The sequence below is a fragment of the Rattus norvegicus genome, chromosome 3 (assembly GCF_036323735.1).
Source record: "Rattus norvegicus strain BN/NHsdMcwi chromosome 3, GRCr8, whole genome shotgun sequence".
Lineage (NCBI taxonomy): Eukaryota > Metazoa > Chordata > Mammalia > Rodentia > Muridae > Rattus > Rattus norvegicus.
Genome location: NC_086021.1, coordinates 188,398,619 through 188,421,012, shown reverse-complemented (window position 1 = coordinate 188,421,012; position 22,394 = coordinate 188,398,619). Strand labels below are relative to the sequence as shown.

At 46.2% G+C, this 22,394-nt stretch overlaps 1 protein-coding gene across 1 annotated transcript; it reads left to right on the top strand.

Annotated features, from left to right (window-relative positions):
• The first annotated feature begins 3,272 nt into the window (after window positions 1–3,272).
• On the top strand, window positions 3,273–18,785 carry Ythdf1 (YTH N6-methyladenosine RNA binding protein F1). The gene is made up of 5 exons (NM_001024756.1): window positions 3,273–3,443; window positions 3,810–3,834; window positions 4,988–5,067; window positions 11,860–13,380; window positions 17,501–18,785. The coding sequence occupies exons 1-5, from the start codon at window positions 3,417–3,419 to the stop codon at window positions 17,525–17,527; spliced, it is 1,680 nt and encodes a 559-aa protein (NP_001019927.1). The 5' UTR covers window positions 3,273–3,416; the 3' UTR covers window positions 17,528–18,785.
• Window positions 18,786–22,394: the final 3,609 nt, after the last annotated feature.

Here is a 22,394-nt window from a genome sequence, read left to right as displayed (position 1 = left end):
CCTCACTCTGGGTTAACAGCTTCATCTGTGCCCGGCACTCACCCAGCTACCACAGGCGTCTTCAGGCACTCCTTGTCCCAACCAGTCACCAAAGCCCCTATCCAGGGTTATTCCTGCTCAGTCTCTTTCCTGCCTGACCCTGCTGACCCCTGCCAATACTACGTGGCTCTCTGTACATTCCTGATCTGAATCCTATGATGCCAGCTTTGTGTATCTCTAATAGGGCCTCAGAATCCTTCTGGTTCCCAGGACACCTTTCACATCAGAATGCTGCTGTGACTGCCTTCTGGACAATCTTTGAAATTGTTTTGTAAATGCCACCTGCTGAGATAATTGGGCCTGGGAAGGGCTTGGGGACTCAGCCCAGCACAGCACAGCCTCCTTCTACCCAAGAATCAGTTCTTAAATCGGAAATCTCTTCCACCCCTTGTACCAGCAAGAGCCTAGGTGTGGGCACAGCGTATTCAAGATCCATGTATGGATGGTGCAGGGTGGCTTGGGTGATTGACAGCACCATTCTACCTGAGGGAGCATGACATTAAAAATCAAATCGGGTGAAATCCAACCAACCAACCAACCAAACAAACAAACAAACAAAAACAAACCATCCTGACAAGTCTAGAGGGAGCTGGTGAGGGCAGGAGGAGGAAGCCTTTCTTGCTTTGTGAACCAGAGCTCCTAGTTTTCATTTTGCCCTCGGAAGACCCTGACTGAGAGCCAGACTTGGTTGCCACATGAGTTGAACAAATATGTATCTTAAAGCAGCCTGTGTTGTTTCATGACTGGAAGTCAAGGCCTGAGGCTTACATGATCCTAGAGCACCACAAATCCTGCTTGTTCTCCCTCAGCCTTGAGGCTGATCTCCTGGAGCTGTCTGGATCCCAAGCCATCTGGTACTGTCCAGACAGACAAGCCCCACGGTGGCAGCATAAGCTAGATACAGTTCCTGGAGACACAGAGGCAGTCAATAGGCCATGGACCCCTCAATGGCCAGCAGGTTTCTCGCCCAAGTTAGACTGCTGATCTTTGGCATGCTGTGTAGATGGTAAAGAGATAAAGTCATGAGTAGGGTGGCGCTCAGATTGGTTGGCTGTGGCCTGGCATTTGCTCTAACTTCTTGGAGGCTTGCTTTCTGATCCTGGACCACAGAACTGCTTGGCTTTTGAGAGGTGGCTACAGGATAGATCTGCCAGTGCCGGCCCAGGCAGCTGCACTCAGTCATGGATGTAAGAGTGGCTCCTGACACAGGGAGCTGCCCTTGGGGTGAGTGTCTGCATTCTTGCTCCTGCTGTTCCTCTGTCTGGAGTACCCCGAGACAGTCAGTACCCACTCACCTAGATTCTAGTTAAGAGACACCCTAGAGACCAATCCAAGGACGTCCTTTCTTCTTATTTCTCCCTGTCCTGGCTACCCGCCACATTACAGGCCTGATTTATGGTGACTTGGTTAAACCATCCTTTTTGTGTCTGGGTTGAAGGGCAGCACCTGACCTGTGAACATCTAGTGGGTACTCATTGTATAGTGAGGCTAAGCAGATTCCATTTTAGGACTGTGTAGCATCCCTCTCCAGGAAGCTAGCAGGGAGGGACCACTGGTACCCCATTCTATATTTCCCAGGCATGGTGTAGGTGCTCAACTAATGCTTTGGGATGAGTGACTAACGGATGTTTAGAGAGAGGAGTTGTGGCTCACAGGAGCCACTCAAGGCTGCTGTTGAGTGTCAGAGAACAACAGGAGCCCCAAGATCACAAGCTGGTTTCCTGGAAGACAAACTAGACACCCCAGAAAGTATGGAAGGACAGGGTATCCAGAAGGAGGTCTGTTGCAGGGAGGTTGTTCATTCCCAAGAGGGCATTCATAGAGAATGGGGGTTGTCACATTCGAGCAGCTATGATGTCTGCATGGACAGGTGTCCTCACTGCTGGGCTACATAGGGCCAGTTGTTGAGTGAGCCCAGCCCAGCCCAGCCCAGCACATGGTAAAGGCTCATTCCAGCCAGGTGTCACTTGCATACAGGGCTTATAGCCTCTGGGCCTCATTCTTCAGCCCTTCTAGCTGAAAACTTCAACCCGGCTTCCTCGGAGGACATCTAACATCTACAAAATGGCCCACAGATGTGTCCTTCAACCCAGTGATCCACCTGCAGGTGCCTCCCTCTGGTGTCCTCTTACTGACAATGTGTATCAGAAGCTAGGACATTTACTCCAACAAATCCAGGGACCAAACTCTCCCCAGAATGGATGTGTGGATGCATCTGGGTGTTGGTCCCTAGCAGTGTTCTTGCAGTCATATGATGGCTCACGATTTGCCTGTTATTCCAGTTCTAGGCAATCAGACACCTTTTCTGAACTTCACCCGCACCAGGCACATACATAGTGCACATATATACGTGCAAGGAAAACACTCATACATAAATGTATGTATTAAATTAAAAGGGCTAGAGAGATGGCTCAGGACATTAGAGCATTTGCTGCTCTTTCAGAGGATCTAGGTTAATTCTTAGCATCCACTTTGGGGTCCGAACCATCTATAACTCCAGTTCTGGGGCACCCTCCTCTGGCCTCCCTGAGCACCAGGCACACATGTGGTGCATAGACATACACGCAGGCAAAACACTCATACACATAAAATAAAATTAATCTTTTAAAGCTTATATTCAAAAGATTTGTTTTATTTTGTGTGTGTGTGGGGGGGGGGGGTAGCGAGTTCCCTGAGCAAAGAGCTTGCCTGAAAGTGAATGACTAATGGAGTGAGTTCTTTGTTGGAGACTCTGAGGGACCAACTGAGCTCTCCCCACGTGGAACCCAAAGGGGGACGCCTAGCTTTCCTCAAAGTCCTCTTGTTTTTTACTCTGGGTGATGGAATCGGGTACAGAACCTAACGTGAACATTGGTCACACACTGGCACGCTCCGGTCAGGCCCAGATTGGATAGGTCAGCCCAGCAGCCACAAAACTCTGGGACAGGTGTAGCTTAGCTACAAACTCCCACCTTCTCCCCAATAGGCGCCGCCCCAGGAGCCGCACGTGACTCCCTGATCGCCCCGCCCCATCCGGTCTGGTCCCGCCCCTCCAGCGCGAGACTGAGTCCCAAGCGCGAAATCCTGGGCAAGGAGCGACGATGCGCAGGCGCGGTAGTGGCGACTTGACGGCGCTCCCGGCCTGCCCCGCGCGCTGACGTCGCGCAGCTTCGTCCCAGCCGCCGCGGCCGCCATTGGAGTCGGCGCCCCCTCAGCCTGTCCGCTACCTTCCGCTGTTTCCCGCTGTTCCGGCCTGCGTGCCTACAGCTGCCGCCGCGCCCGGCCGCGCCCGTGGAGTTGGTGGCGGGGCACGGGACCGCGCGCGGCGTGACAGGCCCGGCCTCGCGGGAGGCCCGAGCCGGCGGCGCCGGGGTCCCGCGCCGCGCTGTTCATGAAGCATGTCGGCCACCAGCGTGGACCCCCAGGTAGGGGCGTCTCGGGACCACGGTCACGAGACCAGACCGTGGACAAGGCAAAACAGAGGTTGCGGTCTGGGTCGCGCTGGGGACCTGGAGACTGGGCTGGGGTTAGGGTGCGGGGTCCGGGCTGGAACAGGGAGGCCGGGTCAGGGCTTGGATCTCAGGGCCGAAGATCTGCATACCAGGCCGGGCTGGAGTTCTGGGGTCGGATGGCGGGGTCGCTTGGCTTGGCTGTGATCAAATTATGGGAGATCTGGAGGCCGGGCCGGGGTCGCAAAGCCCTCCGGGTAGCATTCTTCGCATAGTAACTTTGTGTTTCCTTTCCCGGGCTGGGTGGTGTCCACCCGCATATCCTGGCCTGCGGCGATGCAGAGAACAAAAGGACAAGAGAATAAAGGTGAGGAGAGTTCCGGGAAGTCTTCCGGACTTTGGAGGAGAACGGGGCAGCGCCAGCCCGTGTGGACAAGAGAAAGTCCACCAAGCCGGCCTGGGATCCGAAACTTAGTTTTCTCCGTCAGCTTGGAGGAGATGAAAGTTTCCATTTCCGGGGTATTTGACAGATTGGAGGGGAACTAGAAAAAAAAAAATAAAGGCGTACCCGGAGTAGTTCAGATAATATTTTGCAATTTCCTTAATGACTCTGCCAGAACAGTTACCTGGTGGGGAAAGAAGTGGTGATAAGACGGCCTTGCAGAGGTTAGCGGGGCTGAATGACTGACTGGTCCTCTGTTGCTAGGTAGTGGATGGCTCTGGAGGAGAGTCAGCCAGCTAGCTGTGGACCGGGAGGCCCTGCCCTCCACCCTTAGTTACAGTCATTGTAAGTTTGTTGTTATCGCCTGTGATAATTCTGGCTTGTAATAAACTTCCAAAACTCTTGTGAGAACTCGAGAGTGACACTAAATCTTTGAAAGACTGTTTTTAACCAGTGCGTGTTGTTGTTACTTGGGTGTAACCAAATATGGTTCATCGTGTTTTAAGGTTGGAAAAGGCCCAACACTTTATTTACCATTCCTTTCCTTTCCTTTACTGGCTGTGCACTGTAACAGTGGAAAGTAAGTGGAGAATCAGATGATAGTGAGCTTGGGTTACAGCCCTTTCCAACCGAGCATCCTTCCCTCAGATCTCTGCGTAACTGGGCTTTTAAAGCGTGTGTCCTGTTTGCCTGGAACAGGTAGATCTGAGACACTGTAGATTTCTGCATCAGCCCGTGGCCTAGGGGAAGCCCTGGGTTCAGTCCCCCGCTTCCGGGTGGGGGAGGAGCCATCACGAGACTGGCTCAAAGTCTGGCTGTAAGTTTCTTGCCCTTTGTTTTGATTGCAACAAAATGACATCTGACCAAATTATGATTATATTTTTACTTAAAAGAAGGAATTTAGGAAAAGTTGTTCAATGCCATTCTAACTAGTCATGTAAGCATCAGCTCTCTATAGAGAGTGTACCCATTTTGAAAGAAGATCATATCTACCAGAAATTGATGAAAATAAGGTTTCCATGCTTAAAAGTATTTTTTTTAAAGTTTGGAGATAATGTCTTGCAACTTTTTGTTCTAGTACAAAATGGTTCTTTGCATCAGAAGGATGCAGTTCATGACAATGACTTTGAGCCCTACCTTTCTGGACAGTCCAATCCGGTGAGTTTATTTTATTAGTGTAATTTTTATTTAAAAATATGCTTGTAATAGGTTTACTATAATATGTCTACTTTTCCATCCCACACAGCAAAGAGACAGGCTGGGAAGTATTAGAACTGATAGGTGGTCTTGAAGATTTGCTTTGTGCAGGTCTTCCTTTGGGCCTGGGCCTGAGTGGTGAAGATGGTCTTCTCTCTGTAGGAGAGCATCCCCTGGAGGTTGGGTTCAGGCAGACTTAGCATTTGTGGGCTGGTGGTGGAGTGCTTATGATTTATAGGACTGTGTGGGTCCCGTAAGCTTTGCTTGTGCCATCTTTATGTTGTCTCTAGAGGGTTGGAGTTACGGTCTAGGAGAGTAGGTAAGCACTGGACAGTGCAGCAGACTCCTTTTCTGTGTTCTTCCTACATCAGGAGACTTGCCTTCCCTGATTCTTAGCTTCCTTTTGTATGAATAAAAATCCTAGGCTGGAGAGATAGCTCAGTGGTTAAGAACACTGACTGCTCTTCCAGAGGTCCTGAGTTCAAATCCCAGCAACCACATGGTGGTTCACAGCCATCTGTAATGAGATCTGATGCCCTCTTCTGGTGTGTCCAAAGACAGCTACAGTGGACTTATATACAATAAATAAATCTTAAAAAAAAAAAAAATCCTGCTCTCAGGCCTGTTGGGAGATTGGCATTGGAAAGGGCATGTATAAAGCACAGAATGAGCACCTTATGATCAGGATTTCTTACCTTTGGCACCATGAAACTCCTTCTGTGTTCATGTGTATGTATATACAGGCACAGGTCTGTGTGGCTGACTAGGTGTGCGAATGGGGGGTGGTGGAATAGATATGCTGACCTGATGCTAGTATGCAGATGGGGGATGGAATGCATATACAGATGTGATGTTGAGGTCAGGAATAATCTTTTGTCACCTTCTGCCTTATTCAGTGATGCAGGGTCTCTTAAACCCAGAGCTTGCCAGTGTGGCTAAGTCTAAGTTATTTTGGGAATCTCCTGTCTTTACAAGTAGGCCACCACACTCACCTGGCATTTACATGGTTTGAGGGGATCCAAACTATTCCTAAAGCTTGAGTGGCTATCACTTTAAACTGAGCCATGTCCCCAGTTGATACTGTCATTTTTAAGTGTAGGGGTGTGTACATGCACAGGTGACCTCAGAGTCTTAAAAGAGGGTGTACGAGCCTCCAGAACTAGAGTTACAGGTGGTCGTGGCAACTGAGCTGCAGGTGCTCAGTCTCTGAGCCACCTCTCTAGCCCAGATAACTAAACATTGTTGTAGTGTATTCTTTTAACATTCCATGTGTATGTACAATGTATGTTGGTCAAAGCAGCCTCACATTACCCCAAGGTGCCCCTCCTGCCTTATGTCTCTTTCCTCTAACCTACTGGGACCATGGGCATTTTATGCCTAAGCATTACTTGACTGTCCCCTGCACTTAGGATCACCTATACACCACCTCTTGGCTTCCACCCACTAGATTTTCTGTGCAGCTCTCATGAAAATTGTCTGCAAGGTGTTTCCTGGTAACAAAATTGCCCTGTTTAAAAACCATAGGCATTCTGGGCATGGTGGTACACAGCTTTCATTCTATATTCAAGGGTAGAGACAGACGGCTCTCTGAATTCAAGGCCAGCCAGGATTTTATAGTAAGACCTATCTCAAAACAAACAGAAGCCATGTGCAATTTGAAATTTAGATTTAACTAGAGTCTCTGCTACTTTTAAATGCATGCTGCATATTTAGAGTCAAGCAGGCTTTGTCTGGTCATTGTACCAGAAGGAAATGGTTTACCTGCGTCTCTACTCCCCATCCCTGCCCCCTTTTTTGTTCATCTGCCTTTCTAGGTCATCTTAGAGCATTTTATAACTTTCTCCATCTTCCTTCCCACCACATTCAGCATATCAGAAGCCTAAAGAGTCTGAGGGAACATTAACCTATGGGGTTGCTTGGTTGGTTGCCCCTGAGTATCTGGGCAGTATAGGGTTATAGAACTGACTTGACTTTAGTCGTGGGCTATTGACCATGACAAGAACAAGAAGTTAAACATTCTTTTGAATATCATATTTCCTGGTTTTCTTTTTTGTTTGGTTTATCAAGACAGGGTTTCTCTGTGTAGCCCTGTCTGTCCTAGAACTCCATCTGTAGACTAGGCTGGGCCTCAAACTCCAGAAATCTGCCTACCTCTGCCTCCTGAGTGCTAGAATTAAAAGCCTTCACCATCACTACCTGGCTCCTGGTTTTCTTATAGCAATGGTATATAAGAAATATTAAAACAGGGAACTAGGGTTGCTTTACTATGTTTGAAATGTTTTTATAAAGTAGGGACTCGTAGAATACTTGAGGAGTTTCTTAAAAGTAGAATTAGTTTCCCCTTACTGTCAGTTGCATGTCCCTGAAGTCTTGGGGAAACTATGAAAAGAAATGTTCTTCAAGATAGCACCCTCAGTAAATAGCTTTGAAGTGTCACCTTCATGTCTGTTCGGGTATACTTTTTAGTAAAATACTTAACCAGAATATTGCTTAAGAATAAGTTTTCTAGAAATGCCCAACTTTGTTAGGAGGTAACAACACAGGAGGCTTTCAGGCTTTCCTGAGGACCAGCATGGTGGCATTTACCTGTTTGGAGAAGTGGCGCCTCTAGTCATTTAGCAGGTACTTGCTCTCTTTATATTGCTTGTTTTTCATATGGGGCCAAAATGCCATTCTGCCTACCTACTTTTCTATAGTACATCCTTATGGCCAAAGATTGTTTAAAATGCTGGATGGACCCTTGTCACTCATGCCACGTTGAAGTTTTGCCTCTGTGTTCTTTTGTGAGGAACTGCAGGCCTTGGGAGCTCTTAGCTTATCTTGAAAATTGAGCCGCCTCAGTCATGCAAGGTTTTTATCAGAGTTTATGTAGTTTTTTCGCCTGCAGCCAGAGTTAAATTAAATAATGCTGAGCCTTGTTAGGGCGTACGCAGCCTCTGTTGTTTGTGAATATCTGGGAGAAACTTGACACTTGGGTTACTGCCATGTCTAGGCAGTTCTGGTAGGCTTGAATTAGCGCATATGTGCCTGGCTATCCAGCCTGTGTCTGGCTTGGATTCTGTGGTTACATGTATGTGCTATAAATTTCCTTAAAAGACCCAGTGGTAGTACCCAGTAAGGAGGGATTTGCTACTACTACAGCTTCCAAGAGGGGATAGGGAAGGATGCAATGTGTCTTTACTTGCTCCTTAGCAAGTTGCTTAGACAGATGTAGAAATTCTTGTCAGAAGCTGCTGTCTCTGCATAGCAGCCAGATAAGGGGTTCGCACCACAGTCTCAGAAGGATCAGCCTTGAGGAAAGACCAGGAAAGTGACTGAGTGAGCGTGGTGTCAGGGTTCTCTAACATTGCCTTTGTCTATAGTTTCCTCCTGAAACAAGTGTGTACATGCTGACTGACAGCAGTCCCAGGAGTCTTAGACACTTGCTCACTTTTTTCCAGCCTTGCCCTCAGTGCTTCCTTACATACAGTGGATTTGATTTGATGAAGTGCATGTGTCTCAGCATGGTGCAGAGATGATCTGCAGGGCTGAGAAGAGACTGTCCTGCATCTTCTTCCAGTCTCAGTCACCCTATTATGGTCTCAGATTCTTTCCTTCTCAGAAAAAAAAGGGCAGAAGTGTTCTAGTCATTAAAATTCACCCCCTTGTCACTCAAGGTGACTTGGATTAATAATAAATAAAAGCCCTTAATTCTAGAACAGGTTTATGACTTGGTTATACTTTCTTGTTTTCAAATGACCCAGGGTAACAGCCGTGATTATTTAAATTCTCTTTGTGTTTTTGGAGTGTCTATTTTGTTTATCTAACTTTCTAGTTATCAGGATCAGGAAGAAGAGACCTAAGTGCTCCAAGTTGTCAGTGGTTTCTGACTTTGCCTGGAAGACGTGTTTGCCTTACTTGTGTGGTCTTGTACCCGGGCTTTGATTAGAAATCTTAAATATGGCACTACCCGGTCGTCTGATGAGCTATGGGAAGCTAAGTGTTGTACTTAGAGGTGTGGTCAGATGTGAAGAGCACCTTTTGAGTTTGGTTGCATAACTTAGTTTATTCAGCTGAGTCTCTGGTAAACCACTTCATACTGCAACTTCAACAATACTTTGGAGCTACCAAGCCAGAAGGGACTGTTTGCTTGGGACATTTACAAGTGAGTGTAAACTCTTATGCCTGGCCATACAGAGAGGCGGAGGACTTGGATATACTCTTTGTGCTTTACCAGCAACCCCAGTGTGTTTATTTCCAGGGCACACTTGAGCTAAGTTGTTAAACACCTCGATCAGGATAGGCACCATACACTACAAACTGATGGGAACCACTTCTTGTATATCATGGACTGGCAGTCAGTCTGGCTTACAAAGTTGTGGGAGCAGCTGTTAGAGGATTCTTCTGCATAAAATGGCCTGGTTGAGATAGCTTTACAAAGTAGCTTGAAATACGGAGACAATAGAAATTGGTCTCAGTGGAGTTGAGGTAAAAAACTGGAATGGGCCTAAAGCACAGTTTGACAGTGCTTTTGGGCCTCTCAGGTTGGAGAGAGTTAGGAGACATGTGGCTGCCGGTTCAGAGGCAAAAGGGGGCTGTAGCTAGGTGTTTGAACTACTTGTGGATGCCTGCAGCACTTTTCAGGAGACCTTAGTAAACAATGACCTTTTAATCTGGGATTTTACCTTCTCCATGGGGTTTAATTTTATCTTTTCTTATTCCATCTTCTATGCTACAACTCAGAGAAGCAGTGAGGTCTCGCCAAGGCTTTCTCTTGCAGGAGCTGCTGATGCCTCTCTTCTCTGGTGCCTCACTGCCTCTGTCCTACATGTGTTTCTGCATGTACATTTTTAGCTGAAGCATCATGCCCTGGTCTTGAGGTGTGATGATTTTTGCAGAGAAGGTTAGTTGGAATCTTTGTGTTAGAAACTGAAAGAAGGATTTGGGGCAGAGTGTTACAGAGTTGTTGTGCTTGAATCTCCATGTTCAGGTAGCATTTGGGCAGTACAGGCTGGAGAGTAATGGGGATACCTGTTGTGTGGTGTTTGTATAGCTGTTTGTGACCTGTTTGTTCTTCGGATGGTGATCTTTCAGGAGAGCTTTGAGAGCTGTTGGCATTGTGATGGATCTTACCTCATGATCCTAACTTGTGTTAGTCTCAGTTAAGGACTAGGTGTAAGTCAGAACAACCTGAGTATCTTTTCTGACTCCTTTTACTGCTGTTTGTTGGTTTGTGGCCAGTGGGTTAGAATGACAGGCCACCACTAGGTCTTCCCTTTCTGTCTGTCTTATGCATAAAGTGTTTTTGGAAGGACTGTGGCCTCAGTTTTGTATCCATGAAGGTATGCTTCCCTCACAGCAAAGCTTCTGCCCAGACCTCATTGATTCTTCTTCCCTGCTCAGGCTCCTTTGAAGAATGCTAGGAAGAGATACACAGCAGGAGGTTGCAATGGAGGAGCTACAATCATTGAAATCTTTTCAAGAGAGGATATACCAAGTTTTTCCATGTTTATAGAATATTTATGGGGTTGGGGATTTAGCTCAGTGGTAGAGCGCTTGCCTAGGAAGCGCAAGGCCCTGGGTTCGATCCCCAGCTCCGAAAAAAAAAAAGAACAACAAGAAATAGAATATTTATAGTGATCTGTTTGTGGATGCTAAAAGTTCTCGTTACAAGGAAGCAATTACTTCATGTTAAATGATAGTTCTGAAATGGTCTGGTGCCTAGTGGAGCTTTCTTATCTTCACTGGACATGTCCACCCCCAAGCATAGATTGACATGCTATAGGAAGGTCTCTTCACTTATGTCACTGATGCTTACCTTTCAGAGATTGAAAAGAAATATAGTAAGGTAATAGAAACTAGCCTGTTGGTAGAGGCAGAAACTGAAATTGAGCCCAGAGCACTGTGTCTGATTCTCACCAAAACCTTGGCTGAGTGTCTCTCCAAAGAGATAGTATTCTAGAGCTGCCAACTCCAAAGTTACACCTACGGGCTCGGAAACTCTTTAGAAGTAGAATAAGGCTACCAGGTCAAGATGGGTGAACCATTCCATCCTCCTCCCTCTTTGCCCTATAACCCACACTTTAAGCCCCTCTTAGAAGCTTCTGCTGTAGATGGTGTTGGGGCTCAGAAAGACTTTGCTAAGTGGGTCTTCTGGTATCAGATAGCAGGGTTCTTAAACTCCAGGGACTTGGACTGGTAGAGGCACAGCAAAGAAGCCTGTGTTCCACTCTGAGTGTCCATAAGTACACTCAGAAAACTATGAAATGTGAAGAACAGACCCTCAAAAAAACCCAGCTGGGTAGCTATCAGGAATATTGCGTAGGAGAGGGTCTTGAGGGTGACATGAATACCAGTGCCCAGGTGTGTTAATAAGTCAGTGAGCTGGAGCCTGTTGGTCATTGACTGTCAGAGCCATCTTACGGCTGTCCTCACTTTCCGCTGTGCTATCAGTGTTCATTATAAATATAATTATTTCAGGACTGGGCTGTACTCGAATGGTAAAGGCAGAAGGGTGGTTTTGCTAGGTCATTTCACCTGAGTTCAGATCATTGCAAAGCAGGCTTTGTGCTTTGAGACAACAACCTGGTTTGCATTTATTACTAGTGATGTCTGTTTTGGCATTGGTGAGCATATCTGTCATTTAGGAAGACTTAATCATGTGCTATATTACATTAGGTTTGTTTCTGCTCTGTTTCTGCACCTGTGTGTGATGTGGTTGGCATGCTGAGCTGTCTGATAGTTGTCTAACTCATCACCTGTTTGTGTTCACAGAGTAACAGTTACCCCTCGATGAGTGATCCTTACCTGTCCAGCTACTACCCACCATCCATTGGATTTCCTTACTCCCTCAGCGAGGCACCATGGTCCACTGCAGGGGACCCTCCCATCCCGTATCTCACTACCTATGGACAACTTAGTAATGGAGACCATCACTTCATGCACGATGCTGTTTTTGGGCAACCTGGGGGTCTGGGGAACAACATTTACCAGCACAGGTTTAATTTTTTCCCTGAAAACCCTGCATTCTCAGCATGGGGGACAAGTGGTTCTCAGGGGCAGCAGACTCAGAGCTCAGCCTATGGGAGCAGTTACACTTACCCACCAAGCTCCCTTGGTGGCACAGTTGTTGATGGGCAGACAGGTTTTCACAGTGACACCCTCAACAAGGCCCCTGGGATGAACAGTCTGGAGCAGGGCATGGTTGGCCTGAAGATTGGAGATGTTACCACCTCTGCAGTTAAAACAGTGGGTTCAGTTGTCAACAGTGTGGCACTGACTGGTGTCCTTTCTGGCAATGGTGGGACAAATGTAAACATGCCAGTTTCAAAACCAACTTCATGGGCAGCCATTGCCAGCAAGCCTGCAAAACCACAGCCTAAGATGAAAACGAAGAGTGGGCCGATAGTAGGGGGTACGCTGCCTCCTCCACCTATAAAGCATAACATGGACATTGGTACTTGGGATAACAAGGGCCCTGCTCCGAAGGCCTCAGCCCCCCAGCAGACACCATCCCCCCAGGCTGCTCCACAGCCACAGCAGGTAGCTCAGCCTCTCCCTGTTCAGCCCCCACCTTTGGTCCAGCCACAGTATCAGAGCCCTCAGCAGCCACTTCAACCCCGCTGGGTGGCTCCTCGAAACAGAAATGCAGCATTTGGGCAGAGTGGAGGGGCCAACAGTGACAGTAACTCTGTTGGAAGTGCTCAGCCTACTTCTGCCCCAAGTGTAGAATCCCACCCTGTCCTGGAGAAACTGAAAGCTGCCCACAGCTATAACCCTAAAGAGTTCGACTGGAATCTTAAGAGTGGGCGGGTGTTCATCATCAAGAGCTATTCTGAGGACGACATCCACCGCTCCATCAAGTACTCCATCTGGTGTAGTACTGAACATGGCAACAAGCGCCTGGATGGCGCCTTCCGCTCCATGAGCAGCAAGGGGCCTGTTTATCTGCTCTTCAGTGTCAATGGGAGTGGACATTTCTGTGGGGTGGCAGAAATGAAGTCCCCTGTGGACTACGGCACCAGTGCTGGGGTCTGGTCTCAGGACAAGTGGAAGGGGAAGTTTGATGTGAAGTGGATTTTTGTCAAGGATGTGCCCAATAATCAACTGCGGCACATCAGACTGGAGAATAACGACAACAAGCCTGTCACAAACTCCCGTGACACGCAGGAGGTGCCCTTAGAAAAAGCAAAACAAGTGCTGAAGATTATTGCCTCCTATAAGCACACAACCTCCATCTTTGACGACTTTTCTCATTATGAGAAGCGCCAGGAGGAAGAGGAGGTAGTGCGCAAGGTGAGTTGTCCTTAGGCACCTGTTCCACAGGTCCCCATGCCAGGTGACCTGCATAGCAGGCTGGTGTGTGACGGCAGTCTGTTGATGGTCTAGTGACATGGTCCTGCTGGCCTTACTCAGGGCAGGTTGAGACAGTACAGGTGACATCTTTTAACTTAGCTATCACATCACTGGAATGAGTGTGTTTTGAGTAGATGTAGATGAAAATCTGTCACTTTCCTGTCATGAGATATGGTAATCTGGACCACTGTGTACATGAGAACAGAGTGAGAATGCAGAGAAGCTATTGTGTGTGGTGTCTGTCCATTCAAGCACACTTAGAAATCAGAGTTTGTGTGGCCCAGGGAGAATGTCCATATAGTAACATTGGCTGAACCATGATGTCCCACCTGCCCAAGGATTTATGCTGCTTGGGCACCCCCACATCACAGTTGTGAGCTCTGGATCTAACAGTCACCTCCTGTTGACCTTTAGAACTCGAAAGGCCTGCAGGTGGGGGAACTTAAACCTGCATCATTTAGAGAATGGTGTGTTGGGGTGGGGGTGATCGATGGTTCTATGGTTAGGTCCATTACCTAAGAGTATTCCTGAGATTGCCCTTTTCATGAATTGTCACTTAGCATTGGTGGGTGGTTGTTGGATTGGCTTCCAATCTTTTTGTCTCCCGAGTTAGATAACTTACTTGTGTGATTAAGCGTTTTGAGGAAGAGGGTGTGGAAAAAGCAAGGTAGCAATGCTGTTGCTAGTACCATTAAGTTAATCTTATCACAGGTACTGATAAAACATTAAGAAAGAGACGGCATCTATTTCCAGTAACTGAAATTCTGTAGGTTTAGCTTTTTGGGTATGAATAACAGACAGGCATTCCTTAACAGTGGCATGTGTTCTTAGAAATAGTTGGGGTTGGGGATTTAGCTCAGTGGTAGAGCGCTTGCCTAGGAAGCACAAGGCCCTGGGTTCGGTCCCTAGCTCCGAAAAAAAGAACCAAAAAAAAAAAAAAAAAGAAAAGAAATAGTTATTTTGTTTTGCTAGCATCATATGTATAACGTACGCAAACCAAGGATGCCTAGAGAGCATTTATAGATCAAATCAGCTGGAACCACTGTGTTAGTACAGTGTTTACCTGCATTAGAACAAGGATAGTGAATGAAACCTGGATACATCTTTTATCTGGTAGTTAACTATTTGTGTGCACATGTGTTAATGCTCAGTTTTCTTTTAAATACTGCATTTTTAAAGAGTTTCATTAAAATTCACTGGGTGGGACTGGAGAGATGGTTCAGTGATTGAGTGTTGTCTGGTATTCCCAAGGACCTGGGTTCGATTCCCAGCACCCATTTGATAGCAGCTGTCTGTAACTCCTGTCTCAAGGGATCTGACAGCCTCTCTAGCCTCCAAGGGTACTGCACTTCTGTGACATACATAGGCCTATAGGTACAGGTAAAACACAAACATACAAATAAGTAACATAAAACAAAAATTTCTTTTTTCTTTTTCTTTCTTTCTTTGGTTTTCCAAGACATGGTTTCTCTGTGTAGCTATGGCTGTTGTGGAACTCACTTTATAGTCCAGGCTGGCCTCCAAGTTTTACTTTGATACCTTGTTTTTGTTTTAAAGATTTCTTTATTTTATGTATGTGAGTACACTGTCACTGTTGTCAGATACACCAGAAGAGGGCATCGGATCCTGTTAGACAGTTGTGAGCCGCCATGTGGTTGCTAGGAATGGAACTCAGGACCTCTGGATGATTAGTCAGTGCTCTTGCTCTTAACCTCTGAGTCATCTCTCCAGCCTGATACCTTGTTTTTGTTTTTGTTTTTGTTTTGTTTGTTTTGTTTTGTTTTTTGGAGCTGGGGACCGAACCCAGGGCCTTGGGCATGCTAGGCAAGCGCTCTACCACTGAGCTAAATCCCCAATCCCACCTTGTTTCTTTTAATGGTTTGGTTTGGTTTGGGTTTTGTTTTTTTTTGGTTTTGGTTTTTGTTTTTGTTTTTGTTTTTGGAGACGAGGTCTCCCTATATAGCTAAGGCTGGTCTTGAGCTCACAGAGATCCATGTACCTCTCTGCCTCCTGGGCTCTCGAATTAAAGGCATGCTCTTCTAGACTTGGTGTTTGGGGTTTTTTGTTTTGTTTTTGAGACAGGGTCTCAGATACCTTTTTACATTTAAATTTGTTTTTACTCATTACATTTACAGGTGTATTGTATGCTGGGGTATGTGGAAAGGACAGCCTGAGGTTGGCCACTCATTTTGTCATGGGTCTTAGGGGTTAAAGACAGGTTGTCAGGCTTGCCACACATGTAGCTTGCTGAGCCACCTTGCCATCCCTATATGGTTATTTTCTTTTGTTTAATCTATAAATAGGCCTTTTAAAACATTGACAGTTGAGTGTTTTGCAGTGTCTACTGGCTACTGACCCTAGTCTGACAAACCTTTGGGATGCATCACATACACCTGTCCCTTTAAGGATGATGTGTTCTGTGTACTTTATTTTTCAGCTGAACCAGCCCCCTCCCAAAAATTATGAATAATGTCTTCAAAGAGCAGGTGACAAGCTCTGTAGCTGTTGCTAGGGCTGAAGGCTGAAGGAGCCAAGTAGCAGCCATTGCACTCCAGGGAGACAGGCTTCTGCTTGAAAAGAGTTTTTCTCTTTAAACCTCAGGGTAGAGGTTATGAATTCTTACTAGTAATCCACCTTCTAATTGATCTGGGTGCTCTGCTACCCTTAAGATTAGAGCCACACGAGGGTTCAAGAAGCCTCACCTTGGACTTTGGATGGTAGTCAGCACTGTGTCTGGCATATGTTTAGTCCAGGTTAGCCCCAAAGGAAAGAACAGATGTTGGCTCAGATATACTAAATGTAGTTAGGTGCAGTAGCACGTGCCTATGATTCCAGTGCTTAAGAGGTGTGTGGGAGCAGAAGGAGTAGGAGTAGTTCAAGGCCACCCTTAGAAACACTGTCTCAAAACTCCAAAGCCCAAACTAAACAATTACAAACCACAGTCACTGTATAGGTACTCTACTGACAGCTTTCTCAGTTCACACCTAGGAGGGCCATGCTAGGGATGGAACATTTAACCTCTTGAGTGTAGTTTTTTATTTATACACTTTCTCCAATAGCATGACAGTGTGGTACATGTGAGAGAGTGGGGATGGGGGGGGGCAGGTAATCAGACAGACACACTAACACACATACACACACATGTGACTGCTGTACAGAGGGTCCTGAAAGGGTTAGGACAGAGAGAACATTGAGTGTTTGTGTGTGTGTGTGTGTGTGTGTGTGTGTGTGTGTGTGTGTGTGTGTGTGTGTGTGTGTGTGGTGGGGGAGGTTCATGCTCCTTGCATCAGAGACCTTTGTCATGGGCTGAATTTAGATGCATTGCAAGGGAAGACAGGGTGGCTGCTAGACCCACTGATCAGAAACCAGCTAGGTAGACATGAAGAGTGGGTGTAAGTTCCAGATTGGAATGACATCCATGCTGGGGATAGGGAGCTGTCTATGGATATAGGAAGTCAGCTCAGTTGAGGAGCTGTGCCCCTAACCTGGTCAGTACTGCTAGAAGCCACAGGAAACTTGAGCTGGTGGGAAGGGCTTAAACTAGATGGATATAGTTTGTCTTCTTGTTCTACTTAGCCCTGACTTGGAGCTTACTTAGAACTGCCTGTCAGATAGATTTTGGTGTTCTGAGTCATTGGTTTATTAAAGTGAGAGAAAATTTAGAAAAATTATTCATTTGTACTAGGCATGCTAGAGTGCCCTGAGCATGCCAGTCCTTCCCTTGGGTGTAGGTGCTTTCATGGTTCTGTTCTTCACTAGCATGATTGGCACGAGGGAGAGCTGGCTGGGTTGGGAGAAGGGGAGGCATGGGGTGAGTGGGTAGAGGACACATGGACATGTCTCTGTAACTTCTATGCAGAGGGTCTTGAGAAAGGACAGGACAGCGTGTGGTGGCCCCTGCCCTGATTTGAGGGACCAGGCTGCTTGGTAGTTCAGAACCAAGTCCAAGGGGACTGCCCAGACAAGCCCATAAGATGGCCTAAGGCCTCTCCTTTGTGGGCCTTCGCCTGCAAATCAAAGTGCCTGGCGAGCTTAGTAACCTCTTCTTTTCTTTCAACAGGAAAGGCAGAATCGAAACAAACAATAAGGACAAGCCGGTTTGTTTTTGGTTAATGGTTGACTTTGAAAACAGAGTTTTAAAGCTGTATGCTTGGTGCTGTCTCCGAGTCAGCTCCAGTGTCGTCCTCGTGCGGGGTTGATTGTTGCATCTTTATCTTTGTAGTTCATTTTTGCCAGATGGATCTGCATTCATTTGTATTTTTCTATGTATTATAATATTGTAGAACTCACTAATAAAGGAGTATTTTGTTTGTCAGCTTATCAGTCAGATTGACCTAATGCAAAATATAAATATTCTTCAAAACAAAACACCTAATACATCCCAAAGATATTTTTATTTTGGCAGAAATTATGTTCTTATTCTTATATCTAGTCATTTACTATCCCTATAGGATACTTCATATTTCTTGCCCTCTCCTGCTTTACAGCAAACAGCCCATTCAGCATGTGCTGTTGTCGTCTCCTCACAGTACTGAAGTGGCTTGCCATTTTACTATCTGTGGTATCCATCATTGCTGACCTGCCCTCTTGAGTTTCCTACTAGACAGGTAACTTTTAGTTTTAAGTGTGCCCACAGCTGTCTATGGACAAGCGTTCCATAGTTTAGTGCCCACACAGAGCGGTGCTCCAGTTCTCCTTGCCACCGTCTGCCACTGCATGAGGTTCGGGCTCTGTGGCAAGGAACTAGAAGGTGTTTTAAGTCTGGTTCAGCATTTCGACATTCTTAGTTGTTCGTAGATCATTTTTAGTTGTCCTCTTTCTTCTCTTGAGAATCCTGATGCTGTCTTAAGTTTTTATACCAGTAACGCTAAGCTTTAAATGTAGGATCTGATAGTACAGGCAGTGTGATGGATGCTGCTGCCGACTGTAAATTTCACTGTGTGTCTAATTTTTTTTCCTGTTGAATGGGTGAAAAAAGCAAAAAACAAAAAATCCTTTAGAAAACAAATTTGCTATCATGTTTTGTGGAATGAGGAGCCTCGGAGGAGCTCACCGCCACCTGGAGTTGGAGTTTAGCATGAAAGTGGTGCTCATGCCCGACGCCCTCGCATACTGAATCTGCACGCGCCCACTGTAGAGGATCCTTACTGTCTTAGAGAGCAGATACCTTCTGAAACTATTTACTCCAAAAGACCCTCTGAGTTAACATTTAAGCTGTATTATTTAGACTTGTATTTAGAACGTGTCACTTCCTCGAGCTGTTACTGCCTGTACGGAGTCACGGACAACATCGGATACCTGTCCTCTAGGAGAATACAAGCCTTAATAAACACCTGTTGAGCAAACTTGTGCATTCTTGTCTTCCTTGCTATATGTGCCTTGTTTCTCTTATAGCTGAAAATCTATGGGGTCCACTCTAAGCAGTGGAAGCCAAAGGCTGTAGTTTTGTTTACCCCTTGGTACTAAGAGGACAGAGAAACTTTGATAGCTCCATCTAGGATTGGGACTCAGTTCCCAATTATGTAAGAATCACTCAGTCCCCAATTATGTAAGAATTTGAAGCTAACAGGTGGATAAACTGTTTAACAGCCATACATCACCTTGTTTGCACACTTGCCTCTGGACTGGTACTCCTTGACCGTTCCCTTATATCTTTATTCTTACATTTTATAGTTGTAGATATCCAATGTACTCTCTCTAATAACTAATCTCACGTGTTAAAGACTGTAAAGATGCACACCAAGGCATGTGTGTGGAGGTTAGAGGACAATTTGTGGGCAAGCCCATTCGTTACTTGCTGGGTTCCAGGGATCTAACTCAGGCCATCAGTTTTGACAGCAAGCATCTTTACCCACTCAGCCATCTTGCTGATCCCTTATTGTTTTAATGTTTGTCTACAGCATCTTTCTTGCAAGGGAAAATTAAAAATGAAATACACAAATCCAAGCTACAATAGTTAGTTGCCCTTCTCCATTTTGAAAACCGTGTTGTACAGCCCAAACTGGTGTTGAACTCTCAGTCTTGACTGTTTCTACCTCCCAGGTTTGGGTAGGACGGCTTTTCCTCCATGTCAGTCTGTGTCTACATTTTGATGTGTGGGATTCAGATAAAGAGCCTAAGTGATCTCATGCTTTCCCCAAACACGGTCTATTTGGAAGAAAATGGTTGATGTGGAACACAGGAAAATTAGTCTCTGGCCTTAATTTACTCTATTGCAACTTCAAGACACCTCCTGTATTTTAAGGAGTAGCTTTCAAAGCTTTCGTCTTCTCACCTGTGTGTCTTGCTTGTCCTTGAGCTTCAAAGATGAGGAATTCCTGCTTTGATAGCAATTGGCTGCGAAGCACACAGAAGTTTAGACTAAACAGGACATGGGGTCAGTACCTGGGATGATGGGAAGGCTCAATTGAGCAGGATCAATGGTCACTACAGAGCCTGAGGTGGTGACATACCAGCTAATCATTGCTGATTGGTTTTGTGTCATGAATGGACAGTGCCCTTGCCTCCTAGTCCTCTTGCTTCTTTATCACCTTGTGTAGAGTCAGGAGATGTGGTAGACTACTAGGAAAGGGAACCTGAAGAAGGCCCAGACTGAAGCTAAGCTTCAGTAATTAATACCAGCACTTTTTTTTTTTTTTTTTTTTTGCCTATAGACCAATGTCCTTACTATTACATTATTACATCCCCGGCCTGCGTTCCAAAAGCTAGACTTAACCTCTGAATGTCCCCAAAGCACACAAATCTTTAGGAAGGTGTTTTGGTTGAGGTCTATCTCAGCCTATGGTGTTGGCTTTCACACCTACTGCGCTGCACTGGATGAGCTGGAAAACACGTTTTGGACATACTTGAGTGCATTTCTGGACTTAGGACCCTTTGTTGGCCATCTCTTATTCTTGGTTTCTTGAGATCCAGAATTGGTGAGCTCTCCCTTAAACAGGAAAGAAAGGAATTAGTCGTCATACTGCTATGACTTCGCAGGTCACTAGATCTTGCCTGGTAAACTTGGATCTCTCTCTCTCTCTCTCTCTCTCTCTCTCTCTCTCTCTCTCTCTCTCTCTCTCTCTGTGTGTGTGTGTGTGTGTGTCTGTCTGTCTGTCTGTCTGTCTGTCTCTGTCTCTTTCTCCTGCTTTTAAGAAAATATTTAATGTATGAGTGCATATACATCCACAGACCAGAAGAGGGCATCAGATCCCATTTTAGATAGATAGTTGTGAGCCACCATGTGATTGCTGGGGATTAAACTCAGGACCTCTGAAGAGTAGCCCATGCTCTTAATCACTGAGTCATCTTAAGAGCCCCTGTTTTACCTGCAGGAATGATACGGATGTGGGAAAACAGCCCTAGATTCTGCAGCAATGTATTCAAGTAAATGGTGGGATTTACTCCTTCACGGTGTGGCCCCATGACTTACAGCTTTCTATAGCTAAAATATGTATGTATGTAAACCTTTAGAAAGGGCATTTGAAGAGTTACTTTTCATCACATTTTAAACATCATCCTGTGAGTGGCAGACAGGATACATTCATTTAAGGTAAATGAATTTCAAAGTTTTTCCAAAGCCACCAGGCTTCTTCCTTTCCCTATGGGTCTTCCTTTAGCTCATAACTGTCCACTAAAGACTATTACCAAGAAGAACCAGGGCAGGGTCATGGAGGAGGGGCCACACTAGCCTCCAACTTTTCACTCACGTGAAGTGTAACGACCTTAATCCCCTCCCAAGCTGTGGACTGTGGGGCTAGGAGCCTAAACTGGGATCACACATGAGTTTGTTTACCATGTCATACCTAGAACCTGAAGGAGCCAGACTTGCCAACTCACCAGGCTGCCCTTCTCCATGGGTGGAGTGTTGACTCCATACTTCCAGTGGCCATTCTAGAGAGCAGCTTGAGGTGAGCTGTTGCCCACTGGCCCCTCTTGCTTCCTATAGTGAGATCTCAGTGTTTGGGATTAGCCTTTTCCCTTCCCAAATGTCCAAGATGCTCTGAATCAAAGACTGACAAACAGCGCTCAGTCCTGGAGTGGGACTCTGATGCCAGGATGAGATGCTGATGCTGTGGATGAGATATGCCTCAAGCATACCCTGTCCTCCACAGCTCCAAGGCCTAGCTAGGGAAGGTTGATTCATGTGAGCTCTGCTGTGTGCTAAGGTATGTGGAAGGCTGTGGAGTGCAAAAGGCTGGGGACATAGTGCAAAGCTGGCCATCTGTGCCTGGACTTAAGGAAGAGTAGGGGCATGGGATATCACTGGGACTCTACAGTCTTCAAGGAGGCCACAGCACAGTGGGCCTTACGCATAGCCCTGAGATAAGTGAAGTCCCCATCTCTATTCAGTGGGGCAGGCATCATTAGGCTAGTCCTGTTGATCTTTTTTTTTTTTTTTTTTTTTTGGTTCTTTTGTTTTCGGAGCTGGGGACCAAACTCAGGGCCTTGCGCTTCCTAGGTAAGCGCTCTACCACTGAGCTAAATCCCCAGCCCCTAGTCCTGTTGATCTTATCCCTGTCCCAAATTGTCTCTTCCTCATCTCTCTAAGAGCCAGAGAGAGGCAGTCCAGCCTCCTAGGAGAGTTCATATACTCTGTACCTCTCTGGATTTGGAGTGATTAAAAAACACCTTTGAAGGTCTTTCCTGACCTTTTGGAAGACCACAGGGAAGAATTTGGAGACTGTCAAAGATCACCTGGGTTAGGAGCTACTTGGGCAGTATTGACCAAGGGTCTCCTGGTATGAAGAGAGCTCTCCTGATGTGGGGTTGGGCCATGTTCCATTCACCTCAGTTCTGTTCTTAGCTCTGCTGTCAGGTCCCTTTTTGTCATCTAGGTTAACCAGCTGTCAGTTACTGTAACAAAATGCCTGAGATAATTAACTTACAAAGAACAAAGATTTATTCAGCTCACAGTCAGAGGGGTTGCAGTCCATGATTGGGTGGGCCCCAGGCCTTTTAGCTTGTCACAGGGG